The sequence below is a fragment of the Argentina silus genome, assembly GCF_951799395.1.
Source record: "Argentina silus genome assembly, chromosome: 7".
Lineage (NCBI taxonomy): Eukaryota > Metazoa > Chordata > Actinopteri > Argentiniformes > Argentinidae > Argentina > Argentina silus.
This window is the reverse complement of record NC_139661.1, coordinates 17,187,753-17,212,752: the sequence shown is the minus strand read 5'-3', so window position 1 is coordinate 17,212,752 and position 25,000 is coordinate 17,187,753. Positions and strand designations below refer to the sequence as shown.

The 25,000-nt window shown below is 47.1% G+C and overlaps 4 protein-coding genes across 6 annotated transcripts in view; 2 read left to right on the top strand and 2 right to left on the bottom strand.

The window, feature by feature from the left end:
- rtkna (rhotekin a) overlaps positions 1-10,880 on the top strand; it is a 51,605-nt gene extending 40,725 nt beyond the window's left edge. For 2 of the 3 annotated variants that reach the window (XM_083674209.1, XM_083674210.1), the window contains exons 2-12: positions 710-927; positions 1,087-1,148; positions 2,548-2,601; positions 4,205-4,322; positions 4,531-4,755; positions 4,990-5,084; positions 5,593-5,699; positions 5,926-6,057; positions 6,831-6,996; positions 7,155-7,259; positions 8,504-10,880. In XM_083674209.1, the coding sequence (XP_083530335.1) occupies positions 710-927; positions 1,087-1,148; positions 2,548-2,601; positions 4,205-4,322; positions 4,531-4,755; positions 4,990-5,084; positions 5,593-5,699; positions 5,926-6,057; positions 6,831-6,996; positions 7,155-7,259; positions 8,504-9,210 (1,989 nt within the window). In that variant the 3' untranslated portion in view covers positions 9,211-10,880. The remainder of the gene's footprint in view (positions 1-709; positions 928-1,086; positions 1,149-2,547; positions 2,602-4,204; positions 4,323-4,530; positions 4,756-4,989; positions 5,085-5,592; positions 5,700-5,925; positions 6,058-6,830; positions 6,997-7,154; positions 7,260-8,503) is intronic. The other variant, XM_083674211.1, reaches the window with a different exon arrangement.
- A 599-nt stretch (positions 10,881-11,479) lies between these two features.
- On the bottom strand, positions 11,480-14,156 carry mblac2 (metallo-beta-lactamase domain containing 2). Its single transcript, XM_083673086.1, has 2 exons — positions 13,637-14,156; positions 11,480-12,398 (listed from the first exon to the last, which is right to left on the bottom strand). The coding sequence occupies exons 1-2, from the start codon at positions 14,076-14,078 to the stop codon at positions 12,010-12,012; spliced, it is 831 nt and encodes a 276-aa protein (XP_083529212.1). The 5' UTR covers positions 14,079-14,156; the 3' UTR covers positions 11,480-12,009.
- A 1,124-nt stretch (positions 14,157-15,280) lies between these two features.
- Positions 15,281-17,589, top strand: polr3g (polymerase (RNA) III (DNA directed) polypeptide G; the record flags this gene model as incomplete). Its single annotated transcript, XM_083673972.1, has 7 exons — positions 15,281-15,391; positions 15,871-16,000; positions 16,516-16,584; positions 16,690-16,761; positions 16,869-16,933; positions 17,146-17,271; positions 17,483-17,589. The coding sequence occupies 7 exons, from the start codon at positions 15,281-15,283 to the stop codon at positions 17,567-17,569; spliced, it is 660 nt and encodes a 219-aa protein (XP_083530098.1). The 3' UTR covers positions 17,570-17,589.
- Positions 17,590-18,007: 418 nt separating this feature from the next.
- On the bottom strand, positions 18,008-21,960 carry lysmd3 (LysM, putative peptidoglycan-binding, domain containing 3). Its single transcript, XM_083672749.1, has 3 exons — positions 21,886-21,960; positions 20,390-20,661; positions 18,008-20,085 (listed from the first exon to the last, which is right to left on the bottom strand). The coding sequence occupies exons 2-3, from the start codon at positions 20,651-20,653 to the stop codon at positions 19,399-19,401; spliced, it is 951 nt and encodes a 316-aa protein (XP_083528875.1). The 5' UTR covers positions 20,654-20,661; positions 21,886-21,960; the 3' UTR covers positions 18,008-19,398.
- Positions 21,961-25,000: the final 3,040 nt, after the last annotated feature.

The following is a 25,000-nucleotide window of genomic DNA, read 5'->3' as shown; positions in this document are numbered from 1 at the left end:
CTCTCTTTCTCTTTCCCTCAAACACTCCTGCCTTAATACCCAAAGACCACTGCCTTGCCCTAGATAAGCCATCTCTGATTTAGATTAAATTAACTTCTATTCTAAAGCTGCTATGGGAGATGGGGGTTGGGGGGCTGTGTGTATGAGTGTTAGTGCCTTGGGTCTCTCATCCTGGAATGCAGGGGTCGACTGTTTTGACAGTTCCACTCTCTATCCCGTCCCTTAGCTGAGACAGTCCCAAAGTGTGTGTGTGTGTGTGTGTGTGTGTGTGTGTGGGCTCAGTGGATGTTAAATGATTCAGCATCAGAGGGCATTGGGCCATATTTACCCCTTCTGCCTGACTACCCTCTGTGCCCCCTACCTCCGCCTCAGCACACACAGACACCAGAACGCTTTCAGGGGCTCAAGCCGCTAATGTGCCCATGAGAGGGCCTTAATCTAGCCTTTATACACTCTAACACTCTCTCTCACACACACACACTCACTCTCATAGTCAGCCACACACACACACACACACACACACACACACACACACACACACACACACACAGTCAGTCAGTCACACACTCTCTTTCACACAGACGCACACACACTCACACGCACACGCTCTTTCAGTCTCTTATTTAGCTACTCCAGCACTCCATCCAACCTCTGACAGTCTCCTCTAACCCTCTCCCTCCCTCCCTCCCTCTCTCTCTCTCCCCTGTAGGACAGTGACATCCAGAAGAAGATTGACCATGAGATCCGTATGCGGGACGGGGCCTGTAAGCTGCTGGCCGCCTGCTCCCAGAGGGACCAGGCCCTGGAGGCGGCCAAGAGCCTGCTGACCTGCAACACACGCATCATGGCCTACATGTCTGAGCTGCAGCGCATGAAGGAGGCACAGGTCATGCAGAGGGCCAGAAGGTCAGAGGGCAAAGGGGAAAGGTGTGTGTGTGTTGGGGAGTGGGCGGGGGGGGGGGGGGGGGGGCTAAGGTAATGTTATGGTGCACAGGAGAGACCCGGGTACCCGGGCATAGTTTAAGTCTTCTACTATTGTACATGTCTGTTGTTAAAGATTCCTCTGTCTCTCTCTCTCTCCTCCAGGCCGTCAGATGCAGAGCCCATCGATGACAGACTACCCTGTAAAGGAATGGTGGCCATCTCAGGTAGGCCTCAGTCCTCCTAACAGTCCAAGTGATGGGAGCACACCCTCTGTGTGTGTGGGTGTGGGCGTGGGTGTGTGTTTGTGTGTGGGTGTGAGTGGGTGTGGGTGTTTGTGTACACAAATACTGTACGCGTGTGTGCGTGCGTGCATGCGTCTGTGTCTGTGTCTGTGTCTGTGTCTGTGCATGTGAAAAAGACAGAGACAGACAGGCAGTGAGAGACAGAGTCATTATTTTGACACAATGGGCCAATCTCCATGTTAACCAGCTAATCAGCCCCGGGCTCTGACCTGCTGCCTCCTCCTACACTATTATGGGCTGTTTAATTCCCTCATTAACCACTGAGTCCATGGCAACCTGCAGGCGCTGTCTGTCACACAGAGGGGTGGCGGGCTGATGGATGAGTGTGGGGGTCTCTGGGTCTCACAGCCACCCCCCACTGAGGAACATCCCCTGGGGTTGAGGGGGTTAGGGATGTGGGGGTCTGGGGACAGGGGGCATGGGATGGAGGGAGTCAGGGAAGGGATGTGGGGGTCTGGGGACAGGGGGCATGGGATGGAGGGAGTCAGGGAAGGGATGTGGGGGTCTGGGGACAGGGGGCATGGGGCATGGGATGGAGGGAGTCAGGGAAGGGATGTGGGGTGTGGGGTGTTAGAGGGTTAGTGTATGGGGATAGGGAGGTGAGGGTAGGGTAGGGTGAGGTGATATGGGGGAGGGAGGTGAGGGTAGGGTGAGGTGATATGGGGGAGGGAAGTGAGGGTAGGGTGAGGTGATATGGGGGAGGGAGAGGATTATGGTGGGAAATAGGAAGGCTAAGGAAAGGGAATGGATTTTTTTTTTGGGGGGGGGGGGTAATTATAGTATTATGATTAACTGCTCTAGCTCAGGGGGAGGGCTTGGGGGGGCACAGCTGCCTGTCTGGGAAAGCTCACAGCTGGAGGGTAGGTGACACACACACACACCCACACACACACACACACTGAGAGAGGGATGCAGTTGATGAACTGTGATTTATCCATGATTGACTTGGTAGGCAGGATGTGATTTAGATGGCTCAGAGCATGGCTTAGTAAGGCAAGACACACACACACACACACACACACACACACACACACACACACACACACACACACACACACACACACACACACACACACACACATACCCTGAGTGACACAGTGACAGCAAGAGGCTGGTGGAAGGAGATAAAAGATGAATGATGACAGACACTTGGCGACAGGGAAGAGTGTGTATCTTTGTGCATGGATCTGTCTGTGTGTATGCATGCGTGCGTGTCTATCTCTGTATGTGTATTTTATGAGTGTGTGTATTTAATGTGTAGTGTATGTCTGTGTATAAAGCGAGTGGTTGATTGTCACCTGTGTGACCTTTGCCATTGCAGACCTGCGTATCCCTCTCATGTGGAAAGACACGGAGTACTTCAAGAACAAAGGAGGTAAGGAATCAGGTCTGCGCAGCGCCGGGAATCACCTAGTCTTCACGTGAATCGAATCATGAATGGTTCATGTCTACTGTATAAATCCATCAGACTGAGTTTGTCTGAACTAATGTGATGTGAGTAAACCCAGTGAGTGAAGTGATCCAAATGAGTCTAGTAGTGAAGTGATCCGAATGAGTCTGAATTGGTGGAAGAGCCACTGACTGCACAGTCACTATGCAGAGGAGAACAGAACATTCAGCGGAGGACTAGAATATTCTAGAATTCCCCAACATTCCGACAGTTGAGTTGCCAGTAAGTGATTTGGGATGGGTATGATTATGGGGAGGCCTTTGGCACGGAAACCTGCCGCACAGCCTAGTCCTGTACCGCTGTTGTGTCTGAGATGGTAACCGTAGCACAGAGCCTGAGATCTGAGGAGGCTGGTGGAGGTAGAATTCGGAGGACGGGCTCATTGCAATGCACGGAACAGAATGAGGAATGGTATCAAACGTGTGTGTCCTTTCCATGAGCCCGTCCTCTGATTTCTACCTCCACCAGTTTCCACTGGTCTGGGTCTGGTTAGGTTAGTGTTGTTATGGTACTTCTTTCATCCTGTGCGTAGAGTAGCAGTTTCCCTGACACCTAGAAGTATGGTCGTGGTCTGGACTCAATCACACGTTTTCAATCGAAAAATGTCTTCTTTTGAAGATGCTTTTATTTCAGTCTGTGGGATTAGGCTTGAAGTGTGTCTGGGAAGCCAGCCCAATGTTTGACTGCCCAGAGATTTAGGGCGTTACCTCCTTATCATAAAACACACGGTAACGTCAAGATGATAACCCATCCTAGTCGTTACTGAACTCTCCCCCCACTTTTCCCCCCTCCCCCCTCCCACTCCTTCCCCCTGGCAACCGGATGAATTAATCTGCATGACCTGCGTACATTAATGAACCCCGGAGACAGGTAGAGGACTCCTGATGGAGCATAATGAGGTGATTAGTCAAGGTCGTTAAGCACAGTGTGGCTATATAATGAAACCCAAGAGGGTGAGGAGAGGGTGGGTGTGGGTGGGTGTGTGTGTGTGCTTCTCTTACCCACTCTCACATGCCGATCAGATTTAAAGTGATAACACACACCCTCACACACGTTGTCCAATAAGATAACTCTGTGTGAAATGATGCTGAACACACGCAAGCACGCACGCATGCATGCGTGCATGCATGCACACACGCCAGCACACATGCACACACACACACACACATACACACACACAGACTTCTACAGGTTTCTATGATTTTCTGTCTGGATAAACTCACTGACAGCAGCAAACGGCAACAGACTCTCACACTACAAGTTGTCCAAATGAAACAGCTTCTCTCCTCCTCTCCTCCTCTCCTCTCCAGACTGTTATAAATGGATGCAGGTGCTGCAGCTGAGGAGTTCTCAAGCAGGGAAATCTGGTTAAACCCAGTCAGATGTCTGCCATATGCTGTTTCTCACACACACACACCTCTTTTCCCCCACATCTCTCTGTGCTTCTCTCCCCCCCCCCATCTCTCTCTCTCCCCTCTCTCTCTCTCTCTCCCCCTCTCTCTGTCCCCCCCCCCCCTCTCTCTCTCAGAGTTACACAGGTGTGCGGTGTTCTGTTTGCTGCAGCTGGGAGGAGAGATCTTTGACACAGACATGGTGATGGTGGACCGGACGCTCACAGACATCTGCTTTGACAACACCATCGTCTTGTAAGTCTTCTTTGTTCACGCATCTTTGTTTTCTCTCGTATCTGCATCTGTCTTGTAAACGCGCTGTTTTATCCGGTCGTGTTGTGTAAACTTATGTATTGTCTTGAATGTGTGAGTGTAACATCTAGCTTACTGCGCCTGTTTATATGGATATGGAACTGTATGTATTGATGTATAGCTGAATGTCTATCTATGTCCTGTGTTGCAGTAGTGAGGCCAGCCCAGGGTTCGAGCTGCGTGTGGAGATGTACAGCTGCTGCTCAGAGGAGGACTTCTCGGCAGGGAGCACGCCCAGGAAGCTAGCCAGTAAGCTGAGCAGCTCTCTGGGCCGCTCGACGGGGAAGAAGCTGCGGGCGGCCATGGAGCCTGGGGCCTGCAGTCCAGTCAGTAACGGAGGAGGAGCCCCCCTGCTGCTGCCTGCACCAGCAGTACCGTGAGTGGGCTTAATATACACACACGTACACACACGCACGCACACACACACACACACACATACTGTACGCATACACACACACTCACACACACATACAGTACTGTACACATACACGTACACACACACATACACACACACACACACACACATATATGCTGAAATACAAAGAATACACACGTGGTACAAAGACACACACTCACATACACCTCACCAGTCCTTCTCTTGTGTTGACAGGGGACCGAAGTACCACCTCCTGGCCCATACAACCCTCTCCCTGTCACACATCCAGGACAGCTTCCGCACACACGACCTCACCATCTCCGGCAACGGTGAGTGGCAGTCTCTCTCTCTCTCTCCTTCTCTCTCTTTTTCCCTCTCTCTCTCTCCCTTTCTCTCTCTCTCTCTCTCTCTCTCTCTCTCTCTCTCTCTCTCTCTCTCTCTATCCCTCCATCCCTCCCCCTCTCTCTCTCTCCCTCCCTCCCTCCATCCCTCTCTCTCTGCAGGTATTTGACAGACAGCCATGGCCAAGGTCGCAGCCATAAAGTGTTCCCTAGCAGATTGACTGCTGTGTAAAAGTGTTAATGATGAGGGTTCTAGTGGGGTGTTGAGGGCAGGACCAGACATGTGCTGCTCCTTTATTCACTGACTCCTTAAGGCCGCCATAAAGTTTGATGGGGGCTGTTCACGACATTGCCTGCAGCTGTGAGCCTTTTTACGTGAGGCCTGTGTGTGTGTGTGTGTGTGTGTGTGTGTGAGTGAGTGAGTGAGTAGTGGTATTCATTGTCTCCTCTCTCTCCCCCTCTCCCTCCCTCCCTCCCTCCCTCTCTCTCCCTATAGAGGAGTGTTCTTACTGGCTGCCTCTCTATGGCAATATGTGTTGTCGCCTGGCTTCCCAGCCTCACTGTATGACCAAGCAGATGATGAGCGGCTGCTTGAAGGTCAAGGTGAGACTGTGTGTGTGTGTGTGTGTGTGTGTGTGTGTGTGTGTGTGTGTGTTTGTGTATGTATGTATGTATGTGTGTGTGTATGTGTGTGTGTGTACGCACGCGTGTGTTTGTGTGTGTGTGTGTGTTTCAGTCTTTCTCCGTTGTTCCTTTCCATTTCATGATTTCCTTCCCTCTCTGTCCCCTCTCTCTTTCATCGACCTCCTCCACTCCTTGTCTCTCACAGCAGGTGGGAGGTGACCCTCAGGGTTGGACGAATGTCTACGGTGCCCTCAAAGGGACAAACCTTTTCTGTTACCACCGGCAAGAAGATATGGAAGCTAAAGTTGAGCCAGCTTTTACCATTGCTATTAACAAGGTCAGTGTCTGAAAAATTTACATAAACACACAATGAAACACAAGTCTTGCTAAAGATATGGAGCGAACCGATTCATTAATGTATTTTATAGCCTTTCGTGTATTTATATACAGATCTATACAGATCAGCCATACAGTAATAGGGACCCTTTAATACTATCCATCTTCATCATAGCCAGGCTGAGACGGCAAAGAAACAGAGCTGTGTTCTCAGAGCAGACGTTTTCTCATACTCCCAGTTTTCCACTGGTGTCAAGGACAGACACTTCATCATCTTCTCGATCCTCTGTGTCATTGTTGATCCCTGTGGGCCTCTTGTCTTTCTGCTCTGACTCATCCAGTCATGACGACCCCTGATCCCTGACCCCTGGCCCAGAGCTAGAGCACAAAGCTCTGCCTTAGGCTGACTCATGTAAATCAGATCCATGGGATCCTGCATGAGTCACTAGTCAGCAGCTATGCTGTTGTTGCTGTCTGAAGGTGAACCCAGACGCACTTGGGGTGAATGAATGGGGCAACACTGACACCTACTGGTGGTTAGAGGCATTGCAGCACTGTTTTTACATGGGATGGCAATGACAGAGAGGATGGTGAATCGTTGAGAATGACAGAGAACGACAGAATCGTTGGTTGACAGACTGAATTGACAGCAGGGGAGGCTGGTAGAGGTAGAAATCGGAGGAGGGGCTCATTGTAATGCATGGAACGGAACGAGTAATGGTATCAAACACATTGAACACATTGTTGAATTCAACGGGTTCCTGGGGGTTTCAGGAGACAAGGATACGCGCGTCGGAGAAGGACCCTCACAGTAAGGGTCAGAGCATCTGCATCAGTAACCAGTACGGAGGGGAGGAGGTCACACACACCCTCGCTGCGGACAGCCGCGAGGACACACACCGTTGGATGGAGGCCTTCTGGCAACACTTCTATGACATGAGTGAGTGGGCTTGTGTGTTTGTGTGTTTAATGAGACATGACACACATTCATCTCATCTCATCTCACTCTAAATACACTTCAACCTGGCCTTCGTAGAGCCTTCATGGATTTTTTTTTCATCTCATCACCTCGACGGCTTCCTTCCTTCTCGCCCGCAGGCCAATGGAAGCAGTGCTGCGACGACCTGATGAAGATCGAGCTGCCGTCGCCACGGAAACCGGCCCTGGTCACGTCGAAGCAGGGTTCTCTATACCATGAAATGGGTAAGACAGACGGGGGCTTGCCACAATACAAAATACCTCTACACAACTCAATACAACTGTTTTGTATTTTGAACTTGGGGATGTCCCTTTGCTTTAAGTCGTGTGATGAATGTCCGACACACACACAGTAGGATGAGATATCAGGCTTCAAAGACACATCGAATCCTAAATCCAGAGGAAATTGTCCCCACTCTCAGTAACTGCATGCCTTTGTCTCTATGTCTAACAGCGGTGTGTGTGTGTGTGTGTGTGTGTGTGTGTGTGTGTGTGTGTACCATGCCGTCCGTTCATGTGCATGAGATACTGTGTCTCCATTTGACCTCTGACCTTCTTACCTCACTAGCAGACCTGTCACCTGACCTGTCAACTGACCTGACCAGCCTCTCTGCTCTTTACTGTGGATGGAACTGCTGACTCACGACTCTTTCTCCTTCTCTCTCCTTCTCTCTCTCTCTCTCTCTCTCTCTCCCTCTCCTTGTGTGTCCTTCAACCCTTCCCTCTCTGTTATACTGTCTTCCCTACCACTCTCTTTTGCCATCCATTTTTCATTTCTTTAATTTTTCCACCAACAACACTCTACCCCCGCCTCCTTCATTAATATGGAACGGAACTTATTTCTCACTTTTCTGCACATCATTACCTCCCCTTCACATATTGGCCCAAATTTGTTCCACCCTACCCATCAATACACCACATATCGGCCCCTCCATCACCCCTACCTCATCCCTCCCCTGCTGCCTCTATGGTTGCCCCCCCCGCCCCCTCCCCTGGTCTGTACCAGCCCCCCTCGCCTCCCCCTCCTGTGAGGGTCTCCTGCTGCAGGACAATGCAGTGTCGGCTGAGATTCGTGCTCTCCTCTCGTCCTATTACAACGACAGGTGATGTAACAGTAGGGTGGTCACCTGACCTCACACACGCCCTCTCACTTTATGTGCCTCCAACCCAATGGGGAGGGCAGATGTGATCCTGACACCCCACCTCAACGGGCTCAGTGGAATGCATGGCACGGAGTGAGGAATGGTATCAAACACAGAAAAACACATGTTTGCTACCATTCCTCATTCCGTTCCATTCATTACAATGAGTCCGTCCTCCGATTTCTACCTCCACCAGCCTCCCCTGATCTGGGGGGGGGTGGAGAGAACTACTAGTCTAGACTTTCTGAGTATGTTGTCTGGCTGGACACTGACACCCATATGCTGTCTACAGTATCCTAATGACAGTCTCTGTTGTCTCCTCTTCAGTTATTGACACCTCCGATGACATCAGCACGGTGACAGACATCCTGACGCGGCGGATGCAGGAGTTGGAGCTGAGAAGCCAGCTGGGGACCACGCCTCCCTGGATGTCCCTGTTCGAGGAGTCCTCGGGGGGGCCGCGTACCCCCCGCCTATCTGGCCACAGCCCCCGTACCCCCCACCGCCCCCCTCGCAGCCCCATAAGCCCGCGCTGCCTCCACCCCCACCCTCACTACCACCACCACCCCCGGCCCGGCATGCTCTCCTCGGACGCCAGCCTGACCTCGGACAGCGACAGCCCCTGCAGCACCAGCCCCTGCTCCCGCCACCGCCCCCACCATGGCTGGGCTGAGCCCCCCTCCGTGTCCCTCTCCCTGTCCCCCGCCTCCTCCCGCTTCCGCCCGCGCACCCTCTCCCTGGACGCCAAGCTCAGCACCCTCCGAGGCCGGGGGTACGGTGGGGGGGTGTTACAGTGCGCCTGCCAGCCCCCCTCCTCCTCCTCCTACCTGGCCCCCATCCCGGCCCCCCGGGCCCCCCTGACCACCCTGTCCTGCTCCAGCTCCACCTCCAGTAACAGCTCCAGTGAGGGCAGCCACAGCCCAGAGTCCTCTTCGGACGGCATCCCCTTCTCACGCCCCTCCTCGGCCCGCCGCAGCCTCAGGAACTTGAGGGCCAAACTGGACCCCCGGAACTGGCTCCAGAGCCAGGTATAACCGCCCCCCACCCACCCACCCACCTCAGACCCCCCTGAATCACACACCCATCAGGGAGGGAGCCTGTCCTGGTCCCTCTGGTGATATAGTAGACCCCTGGTAGTAACTGGAATGACTGGACACTGAGGACAGGTGACAATCTGGATCCAGGTGTATTCAGTCCCTGGGTTTATGAGAACTTCAACTGTCCAAAAGATATGGGAGACTTTGGCTTGCCACTCGATTGGTGATGCTACTTGGGATTTTTTTGGGGCTAGGATAGAAAACGCAATATCTGTTTTGTATCTGTATTTCTGGACCCTCAAACTGGAAAATGATGCATGTGAAAGGCGAGAGCATCCACATTAGCCATACAACCCCCCCCGCGCGTGCACACACACACACACACACACACACACACACTTAGCAAAACACACAAAAGCACCCTTGTTGGTTCAATAAGGTAGCAGTATAATACAAATGAATATGAGATGTTGAGTGTTTCACTGTGGCTGGGGGGTTGTTTGTTGCCTGTACAGGTATATAAGCTTACTGTGATGTCTGCATCCTTAGACCTGTCGTACGAATCCACACATTCAGTCAAATAATTTCTCTGGAGGTTTTCTGAGAATGTCTATGCACCCATGTCCTTATTGCATGATTGTATTTGATGGGGTGAAGGAATTTGTCGTTTGAAATCGTAACCGCTCAGCGAGTCAATGACAGCTCTACGAGTGTTCCTATTTACTATACAAGTTGTTACCGTGGTAATGTCAGGTAATGTTACATCTAGCATATCCAAGGTTCCCGTGTTGTTCTCATATACACTTTCTAATACACAACAATATCTATGATTTATGCTCCACATTCTGATAATAATTGGTTTTAGTCATCTGTACTAACAATTTATGGAGTACATATAATAATGAATTGGAACTAAACCAAAGGTAATTTACTGCATCAACATGAGATGCCATTGTAGCCCTTGTTGTTACTGCCTCATTGTAGAACTCATAACCAGATGTTTTTCAAACACCTCTGTTGTAATAAATGTGGAACAACTACACCAATCTATCAAGTATGCAAGACAGGAATTGTCTGTCTATAGCTAACTGTGTTGTGGTCCTTCACCTAAAGAGAAATGCCAATCAGTTGACAAGGTGTTGTTAAATGTTGTGACGGTGGACAGGAGTAGGTGTGTGTGTGTGTGTGTGTGTGTGTGTGTGTGTGTGTGTGTGTCTGTGTCTGTGTCTGTGTCTGTGTCTGTCTGTGTCTGTGTCTCTGTGTGTGTGTGTGTGTGTGTGTGTGTGTGTGTGTCTTGTCTGTGCTGTGAAGCCTTTTCCTCCATACCTGTGTTGTCAACCATGACAGCGTACCACTGTGTTTCCCAGACTCAGAGCTACTGGGTCAAACATTTCTACTACAAAAATGCTTCAAAACAGCATTTGTTACTGTACCGTTTTTTTTTTTGTAAGTTAACAAATCTGTTCCTCTCTCTTTCATTTTTATTCTGTTTAAAATATGTTTTACATGATCGTTTTTGTTATAAATACAGCTATATTCATATATTGTTTTAACAGATGGTGGCCAATCTGTAACTTTTGCGATTGATAACATTGAATGTTAACCTTGCGAGAGTGTCTCGTGTCAGCAGGCAGGCTGCATGTGTGGCATCCTAAGGGAGAGAGAAATACGAATTATGGAATTCATGTTTAAATATGTAACATATTAATGATAATAAATGCTTTATCAATTTACTACAGCCTTTGTTTTGTTTTTACCTCTTTTCTTTCTCATTAGTAGAAAGGTTGTTGGTATTGCAGTATTACAGCTGCTACCGGCTAGCTAAACTGGACTATTTTTACCTCATCAAACATTATCAGGACCCAGTATGTAGCCATCGGTATTTGCCAACACAGTGGTCCGTTTTATGTTTTAAAAGAGACTGCTGGAGCGAATGTTTGCCACAAAAATAGAATGCACTCCCAACAGTGACCTAGTTATCACCATCATTCTGCTGTGTTGGGCATGGAATAAAGCTACTACATATAACCTCTAATGAGACATGTTGTAGGAAAGACACACACACACACACACACACACACACAGACACACACACACACAGAGTGCAAACTCGTTTGTAGACTTGAAATTCAGTAATTTTCTCAGAAAACAGATTATGGCTACTGAGTGAATAAATGTTCCCTGGGGCTCTATGCCATCGAAAAAAACAAAGACAAGAGGATAGAATAGACTCTTTATTGTCAACATTTCAGCTGCATCCTGGAATGCCTTGGTCAAATAAGTCTTAATGGTACAAAGCACTGCTTCATAAGAACATGGTAAAGACTCACCCCACTGACCTACATGTTAATGTTACCAAGAAAACACTCTAATGTTAACAAGAAAACACTCTAATCTTAACAAGTGAACACTAATGTGAACAAGTAAACGCTCCAGAGCTATATGTCTGTAGCAGCACATTGTACCATTTACACTTACAACATATTTTGCTTCACCTCTGTACAAAAAACAACCATTTACAGATTTCCCAGTATTTCTTTTTTTAAATGAATCACATACGGGTGGAGATCCTCATATGCTGCCAATCACTGACTCCTACAACCCAATGGTGGCATTTTGATATGGCACATACATTAATTGGATCACATCAGTTCATGATTGACAGCACACATACACACATATACATATATATATTATTTAGGGGGTGGGGGTTCTCTTCCTCACTCCCTCCTCTGTCATTGCATGTGGTTGGTTGAGGTGAGGTGGGTGTTGGTGTTGGTGTGCTTCTCCCCGTGGTTAGCAGACGCTGCGTGGGTTAGACGCCCGTAGCGCCATGCCGGCCAAAGTCTTCCAGGCGAAGGTGGAGAACCGTGCCGGGCAGGTTCCGGCCCTGCTGATGTACGTCGACGCGATGCGGTGTAGGCGTTTCCCCCCGAAGGTGTTGTAGTGGCCCGGCATCACCTGGTCCACCTGCTCACTGTCCACCATGCCCACCAGCCTCTCACAGCTGCTGACGTAGTCGCTGACCTGGCTGTAGGGCAGCCAGTCGATCATGGCCCCGTCGTAGGCCACGTCCCCGGTAAACAGCATCCTCTTCTCCCGGTCATGGAGGCAGATGCTGCCCCGGGAGTGACCGGGCATGTGCAGCACCGTCAGCTGTCTGTCTCCCAGGTTGATGACATCACCTAGGGGTGAGAGAGGAGGGGTAGGGGTGAGGGGGCGGGGGGGGGTGCAGAAAACAGACACATTGAGCAATAAGATATTCCGACTGCATTGCAGCACTGACGCAGCAGAATAGTAGTCTATTGACCGATGCACAAATGAGTGTACATGCAGGGATGGAACACCAGGGAGGGGAGAGTTTGTTTGTCAACTTTGTCAGTGATGCCTGATCATGACTCACAAAGGAGAAGGGCAACATGTTCAAAAAGCAATAACTAGAATCAGTGATGCAGTGGAGGGTTAACCCAAGTAAACTCACTTTACCCACCATTTTATTTTGGTGAATAGGTGTCCAGCCCCTATTCAATCCGTGGTGTTTAGGGTTTGCCAATCTGATACATCCTTTATTACCCGATGGATGTGTTTCGACCAGTGGAGGTCGAAACACATCCAAATCAAGGTACGTACAAATCAAGGTACGACTCAGGATGAGATGTATTGTTTGCTTTCAGGCTCCGTAATTCAGTATGTGGGATAGACTGCTGCACTTCCTTGCAGGTAACGAAATCTGTCAAAGTCATTCGGCAAGTATGGAAATAGCAGATCTCTGCGGATACAAGCATACTGCAGAGTAACAATGACTAGGAGGATTTTTGTTCCATTCTCCCTCACACATTGAGCCATGATGATAAATCATCCCTTTACAGTGGGACTGTGGTAAGAGAACAGTGAGTTACAGTGAATAGCCCACCTTCTACGAAGAATGTATAGAGACACACCCTACACAAAATTTGAAGCCCTTTGCACTCAATTGGGAGTGTGTGGTGGATTATAGTGTTACTAGAGACAGGGAGGGGTCAGGGGAAGTGTGTGTGAGTGTGAGTGTGAGTGTGTGTGTGTGTGTGTGTGTGAGAGAGAGAGAGAGAGAGAGAGAGAGAGAGAGAGAGAGAGAGGGAGGGAGGTCAGTATTGGTACTCTGCCAAGTCTTCCCTGCAGTATAAATTCCCCTTTGGGCAAGTGCTGCCTGATGTGAAAGCCTATTGCAATGAAACTAGATTTACTGTAGCAAGGGTTGCAGCCACATCCTAAAGGCTGGGTAATTACATTCCTATTGACCATATCCTTATCCTTATCTCAACTCTAGATGCATTAGGGCGCATCACAGAGACCCACAATACAGCTAATGGACTCCTAGATTGCTTGGTACAGTGTTGCCATCACAGTGGTGCACCATCATAGTCCGGCCCGTGATGATTTTTACCTTCTTGTAGTATATGTGTTGGTTGTACAGCCTTGACTTTGTACTGCCTCGCCCGCCACCCTGGTGTGGGAGCTTCGACTATCTCCCGGTCGGACAGCCAGGTGACCGTCTCGAAGTTGTCTCCGTTGGCCAGAGCATCGACCTCCGCACTGTGGACGCCCACCTGTTGGAATTGATGCAGACCCCCCGAGTGATCGAAGTGTGCGTGGGTAGCGATAGCCAGAATGGGGTTCTTTCTCTGCGGATCGTCACCTAGCAGCCCCTTGGCGTTGATGTAGTCAGGTAAGCTCTTCAGCCCCAAGCCTGTATCTATCACCACGTCTTGGTGCGATCCGCGCAGGAGCCAGATATTCGCCCGGTTTTCCGATTCGAAAAACCTCTCCTGGATCCAGAATAATCCTTCTCCAAGAGATTTATGCGCGTACCAATCCGTTTCAGACATCCCAGTTCATGCAATTAGGTTGTAAACGAAGATAGTACGGTGTCAATCAGCGATTACTCCTACACTGCTACAACACTGTACTCTGGTAATGTTAGTGTACTGTATTTACGCGAAAAAATTATGGTGGCCTCTTGACACACCCTTGTGGGAGGAACGCATGTTAACTGGACGAGAATATGCATGACGTTAGAGTCAAACCAGACACTATTGGTTAGAAAAGGACACACCTACCTACATGTCGTCATACAAGGCGTGCCAATTTAAAAGTCCCATGCACTCATGGATACAATCGGCTATAATCAGAAGGGGAAGGATCAAAGTCCAAAATCGACAGTGGTACAATTCATCGTGGGCGCAATTGTGTGGTAATACCATGACATCTAACCAAACAATTTGATTGTATACACACACGCACACAACACAACATCGTGTGATTCAAAGGGCAAGAAAACACATGCGTTGCTCAGAGAAACTCATATTCTATACGACCAGCATACACTCACAGAGCACTTTATTAGGAACACCTGTACACCTTCTCATGGTGGAGGTGTTGTAATGGTGTGGGGAATGTTTTCTTGGCACACTTAGGGCCCGTTAATACCGATCAATCATCGCTTGAATGCCACAGCCTTCTTGAGTATTGTTGCTGACCATGTGCGTCCCTTCATGGCCACAATTTACCCATCTTCTAATGGCTACTTCCAGCATGATAATGCACCATGCCACAAAGCAAAAGTCATCTCAAACTGGTTTCATGGACATGACAATGAGTTCAGTGCTCTTCAGTGGCCTTCCCAGTCACCGGATCAGAATCCAATAGAACACCTTTGGGATGTGGTAGAACGGGAGATTCACAGCTTGAAAGTGCACCTGAAAAATCTGCAGGAATTGCATGATGCAATCATGTCATCATGGACCAGAATCTCAAAGGAATGTTTCCAACATGGAATCAATGCCACGAAGAATTGAGGCTGTTTTGAGAGCAAAGGGAGGCCCTACCCAGTATAGTGTTCCTAGTGAAGTGCTCGGTGAGTGTACATCGTCACCAGGAGTTTATTGAACACCAAATCATTTGTAAGAAGGAATCCATTTATGCGCTGTACTGTATGTAGACCCATGTGTGAAGACATGTACATGCTCTCTCTGTACCCTCCAGGTGATTAGGACTCTCCAGGTGTCAAGACTCTTGTTGTTTAGCAGCTATGGCAGGTAAAGGTCGTGGCATAGCTGCCTTCAGCTTCAACATAGAATCCCTTGGTCTGAACAGGGGCTCTATGCCTGAGGCCAGAGTGGGACCCAAGCCTCTCTTCCCAGTGAGTATTGAGACAGTAGACAATACTATAACACTGCTCTTCTCATCTCTATCTTCTTTCCAGTAGTATGGGTCTTCAATCTTCCATCCATCTTGGCATGCGTCCCAATTCTCCATCCTTTTCCCTGAAGTACACACATCTCCACCCCCCTACACATATCTAAAATCATAGACCCTATGCTTACACCAATTCTATGATTTTAAATCTTTGTTGGAGTGGGAAGTGTACACTTCAGGGGAAAAGGATGTATGTATGTATGAGTTGGCAAGCATTGATATCCTCTGCCTCTGTTTCAAAGGCTGGATCAGTCAGAGAGGAACTCATCTTCTTGGGAAAAACAATAGGTTCAGACTGATGAAACACACACACAAAAAAAAAAGGATGGCTTTTTGAAATGATATTTCTTGTTTACTGTTGACCCCACACACACCTCTACTGATCTTGGATGGATTAGTGTTGTGATGTTTTCCACCCTACAGGATACTGAGTTCAAGGCAGTGCCGTTGTCGACAGGAGAGGCTGAGGAGTACATGGTGGCCTTGAAACAGGAGATGAAGGGAGCTATGAGGCGGCTACCTTCCTTCATTAAACCTCTGTCTGGGAGGGCGGGTGAGTGAGTGAGTGGGTGGGTGAGTGAGTGCATTGCCAGCCTAGACATCCGATCATTAGACTATCACACAATACCTTGAGGTGAGGTAATGCAACACTTAGGAACTGAGGCATTTCACTATATCATATTGAGAGTGTTGAGAGTGTTGGATTTCTGGTTCACTATTGAGTTAGAAGCCTCTCGTCTGACAGGGTATGCATTATGAGCTCATGGGTTCAGGGATAAGATGGAGTGTCTGTGTCAAGAGGAGCCTTATTGCACAGCAGCTCCCAGACACAGAGAGAACTGCTCTCTCTGGAGTGAACCTTAAGTCATCCAGAATGCAGTGTGCTTGCTTACTTAATATGTCCATGTGTTTATCATCGGTAATGCACCTAGCAAAATGACCTGAAATCAGAAAGGTCTTCTCAGATGGTGTGTGTGTTCTCTGAAGGGTGTGCGTGCATGTGTGTTCTGTAATGCAATTTAATGCTATGTATGCATGCATAACCTTTATTGTTTACACATGGAATAGATGTGGAGAGATACAAGGACAGGTATCTGAAGCAAAGTCAAAATATGTTGGACGAGGAATGGAAACCAGGTACTCATAGAAAATAATCAACTTAACAAAAGTGAATTCCTCCTCTTCTCTGTCTCAAAATCAATGTACAATCAATGTGTCATTTTTTTTTTTTTTTTTTTACAGACTGGTCACGATTTCCTAAAGAACTGATGCCTCAAAAGAAAAAGTTGCGTGCGCAACCTGGTTCGGGTGTGTGTATGCTAATTATATTATTGTTTAAACTTTGAGTTCGCGTTGATACACTGATAAGACTAGTTTGGTAAATTAATACATATCTGTTTTCAATTAACTGAATATGACAGGTACAAAGAAGAAAGCCATACAGATATCAAGCAAAGACAAAGAAGAAGTGCTCAGTAAATTAGATGTATGTTTCTTTTTATCTTTACTTTTTCCTCCTTTGCACCAGTGTGGCAATTTTCAAGCATTCTTTCAGGATGCATGAATTCATGTCTACATATAAGTATTAGTCTTTAAAAAGTTTGATGGGTTTACTTGTAATTATGCCCAACTATAGTAATATTGTACTGTATTGAAGTACCTAAATAATCCTACCATATAATTTGTCTACCCTGTCAGGAACTTGAGAAGAAAGATGGTGTCAAATCAGATGACGAGAAAGAAGAGAAGGAGAAGAAGAAGAATTTGGAAGAAGAAGAAGAAGAAATTGAAGGGGAGGAGCTTGATGAAGAGGAAGTGGAAGAGGTAGGTCAAGTCCATTCAGAGGCAATAGGTCAACATGACTCACTCAACATCACAAATTGTATTTCATATTGATAGGATGGACAGTGTGGATCACATTATTTATATGATGATATTGAAATGTTTGTAATCATCTATACACAGGTAACATATTCCACACTAATGAAGTGCGATGTCCCCTCTATATCCTGCATATTTTCCTCATTGGTTGTAGGCAGACGACTACATTGCCAGCTACTTCGAGGATGGGGATGATTTCGGTGCAGGAAGTGATGACAACATGGATGAAGCCACATACTAACCATAAACTGTATGAATGCAATCTATATAACTATGTAATGTCATTCAGCCAAATGTTTTATGATTTATGAAATCAACATTTTGTTGGCTTGGACTATGAGTACAGTATACTATACATGTATATACTATACATACTGTAACTAGATAAGCACTAGAACTATGTAAACTGACAAAAGTTATATTACTCAGCCAAATACGTATGAATATATATATTTTTTGTGCACTGTAAGTCATGATTTATTTATTAGCTGTTGGCTAAGCAAACACTGTAAGATATTGTGTATAACTTTTGTTTCAGTTTGACCTGGATTTTTACTGAGAGAAGTATGTGTGATGAAGTGTACAAATACAGGTTGTATGTGGGCTGTTGTAAATAATTGTAAACAAAACAAATGAAAAACACCACAAAATTAAAACACTGCAAAGTCATGAGCATCAATAATTTATTCAAAATATACTTTATTCATTGTCAGCCTGTTTTATGTGTTGCACGGGTTGAAGGCACATACTGTAGAGTTTGTATCACATTATGTATTCATAGACCATGAACTGGACATAATGATGAGAAAAGGTACTACAATATAACATTTCACTGGAATAATGCTACCAGTATTTTGGGAATACTGTGCATTTCCCATGTCGTCACCACACCCTTTGTAGAGGTTTTTTGAGTTGAAAAAAATGCAGTTGACCAAGGCAGGCAAAAATGTTCAAGCAACGTTCAAGAAAATCTGCAACACATTTTAGACAATAACTTCAATACTGATATTGTAAGTATAAGACTAATTTATCTCAAATAAATTACTGTTATTCTTATTATAATATTGACAATAATACACAGTGGCAGCAATCTGTACTTTTCTGACGACAGAGTTGAAGAGAATACACCAGTCTGAACAGCTAGGTGCAGGGAGCGAGCGTCCCCTAGCTGACTTCGGCCCTGTCCAGAAACAACCCTTGGCCCCTACTCACTACACACTCGGGTCTGGTTTCTTGGACACAGATTAAGTATAGTCCTAGACTAAAAAGCATCTTCAATGGACATTTTCCATCGAACGTATGATTTAGTCTAGGACTATGCTTAATCTGTGTCTGGGAAACTGACAAGAATTTGATAGGTATAGGCAAGACTCCATCTAAAGACATGGTGGAGCTACTGCCATCTTGCTTATACTTCTCCAGGCCTTCTAGATCTACACAAGTCTCCAAAGCTCGGTACAGATGCAACAGCTGAGACATTTATATATAAATATATATAAAAAATGCTTTTAGAATGTTGTGACGAAACGCAGTGACTCAACTGTAGAAAATTATCTTGCTAGCTCGCCAAACAGCCATGCAAAAACACAAAACAAATGTTTGCTTACGTTAGCCAAGTGACCCAACGAGCTAGAAAGCTATTTATAACAAGCCTACTGACAACATAATTGCTGTGGCAGCTCCGTCTTGTCTTCAGACTGAAAGCTAGGATTTGAAGAATCTTGGAAACAACAGCTGCCATTCGAAAACCGTCAGAAACCGGAGTGTCTCATCTCGGCTGTTGTATCTGCCCCTGGCTTAAGGCGAGGAGGCAAAGGGTTGATTCTGGACAGGGCCCATAGAGACAGAATAAGCAGGTGGGTCCCACTGTGCAAAACATGTTTAAAAACATACAAACGTCCACTGAATTAATTCAACAGGCTGTACTCATTCCACCCTCCACATTTTCCAAATGGATTCTGTTCCCTATGAAGTGATTTTTTTTTTTTGTCAGTCAGACAGCTGGCATTATTGTACAAGGTCAATAAAAACTAATCGGAAATATATCTCACGGTCCTTTAGTGTGTCTTGCTACGTATTCTCTTTTGGCGGGGCAGGGTGGTCTTTCACCTTAGGGTGTCCCTGTGAGTCTGGATTAGGTACGTTGCCAGGCTGTGGTGCCGGGACAGGCACCTCGTTGGGTCTTCTCTGCCCAGGCAGTGTGGCATGCTCTGGGGGCTTGGAGGACTGCGTGGGCTGGATGGTGTGGTGGTCTGGCTTCATCAGCACCTCGTAGTACAGCAGGTAGAACACGGGCGTTACGATGCCCACGACCAACATGATGGCCACCGCCGTCCACCACCTCATGCCCCAGTCCGCCCCGTAGTAGGGGTCCTTCCTGGGGGCAGGCTTGAACTCCAGGTCCCCCAATAAGGGCTGCTGGAGGGTCAGGGAGGAGACCACCTCGTTCAGGCTGCTTCTGGAGGGGCACGTGGACTTGACCAGGAGCTCAATGTCCTTGTCCTTCTCCTGGAGGAAACTCCCCACGCTGTCTGTGGACGAGGAGGAAGAGGAGGAGTCCGTGGAAGCCTCGATGGAGGAGGATGGGGGGAGGGTTTGGGGGAACCGTCGGGCGCCGGTGGGGGAGGAGGATATAAGGGGTGCAGTGTTGTGGGTCTCTGTCAGCACGCTGAACCGTTTCACAGGGATCTTGATGGATCTCAGGGCAAAGAAGTCCTGCTCCGTCACAAGGTTGTTGGCCCTCTTGATGTCTCCCACCTGTGACACATGCAAAGATGCATTTTACGTATTCTACTTTTGTGTTGCATAACGTCATAACCATTTATAAATACATGCCAGATACAGCAACTATAACCGTATAGCAAATCCTGATACATGTCAGTGTACTGTTACTGAAAATGACTGTTCTTCTCAGACGCATCAACGTCTCGTGCCAAGTCTCTTAAAAGAGTTTGCATTGAAGTACATACTGTGCCCTAATTCTCTGAAGTGTGCACTTTAAGGATATGGTGGAGAATTAGGACCTGGCAGATGAGAAGGGGGCTAACTACGGTTAACTCACTGAGCAGAAGTACTGCAGGGCGAAGCTGTTCAGAGTGTCTCCCTCTTTGATTTCCTTGACCAGGTACACAATGTCGTCCATCTTCTCTCTGGACGCGCTCCGCCGTAGCCTGTCCCGGCCTCGGGAGCGGAGCTCGTAGCTCTCTCCATCCTCCTCAGAGAGGTCGTTCTCAGACGAGTTCCCAAACAGGTAGGCGTGTCCCCCGTTGGCGGGCTGCACCGTGGTGGCCGACTGGAAGCCATAGTGCTGGTTTCTCCCAGTCATTTTTCACTCTGAGGAGAGAGGTGAGGAAAGAAAGATGATGAGTATGAAACATTTTGTTTGTTTGTTTTGTTTATTAGGATCTCTTTTAGCCTATAAATCTGGCTAATCTTCCTAGATCCTTTATTGACAAACATATAATACAAACAAAGCCATGCAATCAATTTGAATCCATTGTTGGAATGTGGTCATTTTTGCACACGCCCCAGTCATCAGCTCACATCCGGCTCCGTCCTGGGGTGGGGATCGAACCAGCTAAAGTAACTTTCTGCTTGTTATGAAAGGTCAACACATTGGCTACTGTACCTTCATTACAAGACCAAGCATGCATTTGTTGTCACCTTTGAGAAGCATGCAGCTACCATAGCCAGCATATGTAAATCCCAGGGACAGTTAAGCCTACTCTTCCATACGGGTGATCTTACTCAACTAGCTAAAGTCCACCCTTAGGGGGACGTTGAGTGAGACAGATAAGATCAATGCCTTGATAGCTGTAGGCTTGTGTTCTGACTCAAGGTCCTTGTTTATATAATCCGAAACCAGACCTCACGGCTGGCGGTTATATCCGTTTGACATTGAGGGGAACACCGTGTGCTGATGTGACAGTTTCTGACAGATAGATAGATATGATAACGTCACCAGAAAGGACAACAAAACAAAATACACCCTAGCCTGGAACGAATTCCAACCTCATGAACTAATGGCAGTGTTAACTATTCTGATTGGCGCCAGAATTAACTAGATAAAGTAGACAACTTGACTGACACTATAATTTCATGCCAACTAGTTACACAAGATAGCTAGATCATCTCATCGCAAGATAGCATAACGTCGTTACTGCGTCGAAGCAAGGCGACACCTCCTGAGCTGGCAATCTTAGAAGCTAAATGGCACCTTAGCACCCATGAATGACACCACTTACTTTTGACAACTAACATTTACCAGCTACACAAATAATAACATAACAGCAGGTAGTTCAGCTAGCCAGCTATATTACTTTAGCAAGTTAATCTCATAGAGATATGTGGCCTCAGTCACACACGCTTCTTAGCTAGCTGGCTAGTTCACGTTAGCTAATGTTAGCTAGCTTGCTAGCTACTGTCCTGTGTGTCCAATTTTCCGCCAGACGTGGCTTTTCTATAATGCAAGCTGACGATTATTGGTGACAGCTACAGTAAAAGTAAAGGTTTAGATGGACTTGAATTGAGCTAGTCATGGAAAAACTATAATGTTACCTGAAAACATCCGTTGACCTGTGTTTAAGCCATTTCCATTCTTCTTCTTCCTCCGGCTTACTTCGCGTTTGTTTACGCCACGTCAACAGAATACTAACGTGATGACGTAGAGGTATTTGAGATAGAACTCGAAGCCAATCAGACTTCAACCTCATGCAATAGCAGCAAATAGCAGTCAAAACCTGGCCACTAGATGGCGCAAGTGCTATTCATTAAGTCTACTGTAATTGATACATAGGGGTGTAAGTGGTGATAGGGGCCAATATTTAATTGAGCATTATTGAGAGCATAAATAGAACCTTTAGACAAGTCATATTTGTTTATATTAAAGTTAAACACTTTAAAAAGTGGCTGAATTATTTCAAGTCACCAATTTAATGATATAAATACATTTAGAATTAAGAAAGGTTAAGACAATACCATGCGAAATGTTGGGGCTTCGTTTAAACGTTAAACGCCTTATAGAGTATGCTTGATCCCTCAGGACATTTCATTATGGTGGAGAACCGCAGGACATTTTTAGCTGCCTAATTTTGATGCTCTTCTAAATAGCTGGGTGAGGATAACGGTTCACTGGGTGGAGCTGTCCGCCGCGACTGTCGGGCTGTGAGGCAAATGCGATTAGCACATCTTCAACATACGATGGGGAGTCCATGCTGCACAGTAGTTTTGTTTGGACAGTGAGACGGAGCGGTATGGCAGCGAGTCGTCTTTCTGACAGCGAGCACTTGCTGAGTTGAACATAAAGCTTGTGTTATCGGTCTGCAACACATCATCCACGCGGAGGAAGTACCGTTATTGCCTATTATTTCACCGTAGCCTGTCCTGTGTAGTGACGTGCTTTTTTTTGTTGTTTACCGGGAGACCGAAAGCTGACAGCACCAAGAACTGACGTGCCAGTAGCTACAGATACGAGTATCAATAATGTTTTTATGAACCAAGACTACCACCTGACAGAGACATTTGGAGTTATATTATTCAAAGGAGTTATCCATGGTATCCTCAACAATAGCGCTCTTATAATTTATCCTGGACTGATAGCCAGAGCAAGGTGTCAGGTAAGTCTGGTAACATTTAATCATGTTGAACAGGTGTTTGGTCACACTAGTCTTGGGAGTTAATTTGAGACCTAAAACTTTGTTTTTCTCAGATGAAAATTCCGTTTTTTATTATGATACTCGCAACCCTTTTATTCTAGGGTGACTTGAACCTGGGATGAATTGAACTCGTTTTGTAACAGTGACTCAAATCTCCCCCGTTTTCACACATTTGTGATCGCTTTTGCTCTTAGAATGATTAAGTGAAGGGTTAGACATGTTATGCCCTATGCCACAGTAGTAGGTCTCTACATACAGACAGCTCATGGAGATGATGGATTGTCTACGGCTGTAAGAACACAATACAACTATGTAAGAAAACCATTACAACTATTGAGCCACTACTAATTTCTTTTTGGACAGTGCCAGCAATCCCCTCGGAGTAGCTAATAAATCTGAAAAGCCTAAATATTGATTCAGTGAAATGACTAAATGAATGGCTGGGGTAACCCATTGAGGAGAGAGACAAACGCTTCCATGGTTACTCGCAGGATCTTCAGTGTGGACACTGTGCTTTGTGTGTTTCGTCTCTTTTCCATTGAAATAAAACAACAATCCGCGGGGAACCGCCACACATGGTGCGCATGAGCTGGAGCCCGCTCATAAAGGCCCCGTTGACTAATCTACACTGGGGTCATTAGTAATCTTGGCTCACATTGGGGTTACGCACATGCTACTGTAGACTGAGCTCCGAGCTCGTATTGTGCGTGACCAATACAACTGTCTTGCGCAGTTTACGCAGACGCATATGGGCTTTTATTTTGAGTGATTTTGTTCTGAATGGCAGCAGGGTGTTTTATTCGGAATAAATCAACATTATCTACATCGTTTTTAATTGATTTGACGTGATGTCATCTCGGTGCGTTTAAATCTCCTTTGTTGTTTCCTCTGTGGCGACACAGCTGAGTTAAATCCATTTTCTCAGTGGGGAGTTGAACCCACTCCCCCTGTACGCCTATTGAGCATACACCTGCTCCTCGTTGGGGTAAGGCCCATATGCATTAATCTCTATCCGCCTCGATCAGAAACAATGATTCTTTTCATAAAGAACTACAAAATGTAGAATTTAGAAGGAAAGATCTGAATGGTGTGAGACATTTCATGCAAATTGAAAGCAGTAAACCAAACATAGAATTTTCCCCCCACTCTGAAAAAAAAAATCACAATCACTTGAATTGACAATTGCCTCATCCCAGAGTCAACACACGTATGTTCAGCACAGTCATTTCTCAGCGTGTTTAGGACAGACTTGGGTCTTAATTCCGTAGTGTAACAGAGGTGGTTGTCTTTTGTTTGTTTGCTTTTATGTCATCGTCTGGCAGGGGTTAGCAGTACAGTCCCCTGTGTGAGTGTGTGAATGTGATTCACTGGGCGGAAACTGTTTTATTGCCTGCCCCGGCTATCTGCCATTCCGGCTTCCCCTTAACAGCTGCTGAACAAAGACACAGTGCCATAAACAGGCCCATGTCCATTGATCAGGTGCTGAAGTGCCTCGTGGCTCGGCATGGCTGAGATTGATGTCTGCTGGGAGAGGCCTCACAGGGCGAGGCCTCTCCCGGCCCGATGGAGCCCCAGCCAGACAAAGAGACAGCAGCCCCATTAACAGCACCACCATCACAGGGGGCCAAGGTGCTGTCCCCATGCCTAAATACAGCCCCTGTGGTGGGGCAACGCATGTGTGGCGGTTACCTCATCTGCCCGCTGTATCATAGTGATGGCTATTGTTGTGTTGGTACATGTGGTGGTGGTGGGGGTCCCTTTGATACCCCCATATTCAGTCACTACCTCCCTGCCTCCCTGCCTCTTTCATTCCCTCCCTCCCTTCCTCCCTCCCTCCCTCCCTCCCTTCATCCCTCCATCCCTCCATCCATCCATCCATCCATCCATCCCTCCCTCCCTCTCTCCCTCTCTCCCTCCCTCCCTCCCTCCCTCCCTCCCTCCCTACCTACCCCATGCTGCCCCCTCCCCTCCCCCTCCCCATGCAGCTTGTTCCAGCAGCGTCAGTCAGTGTGTGTCTG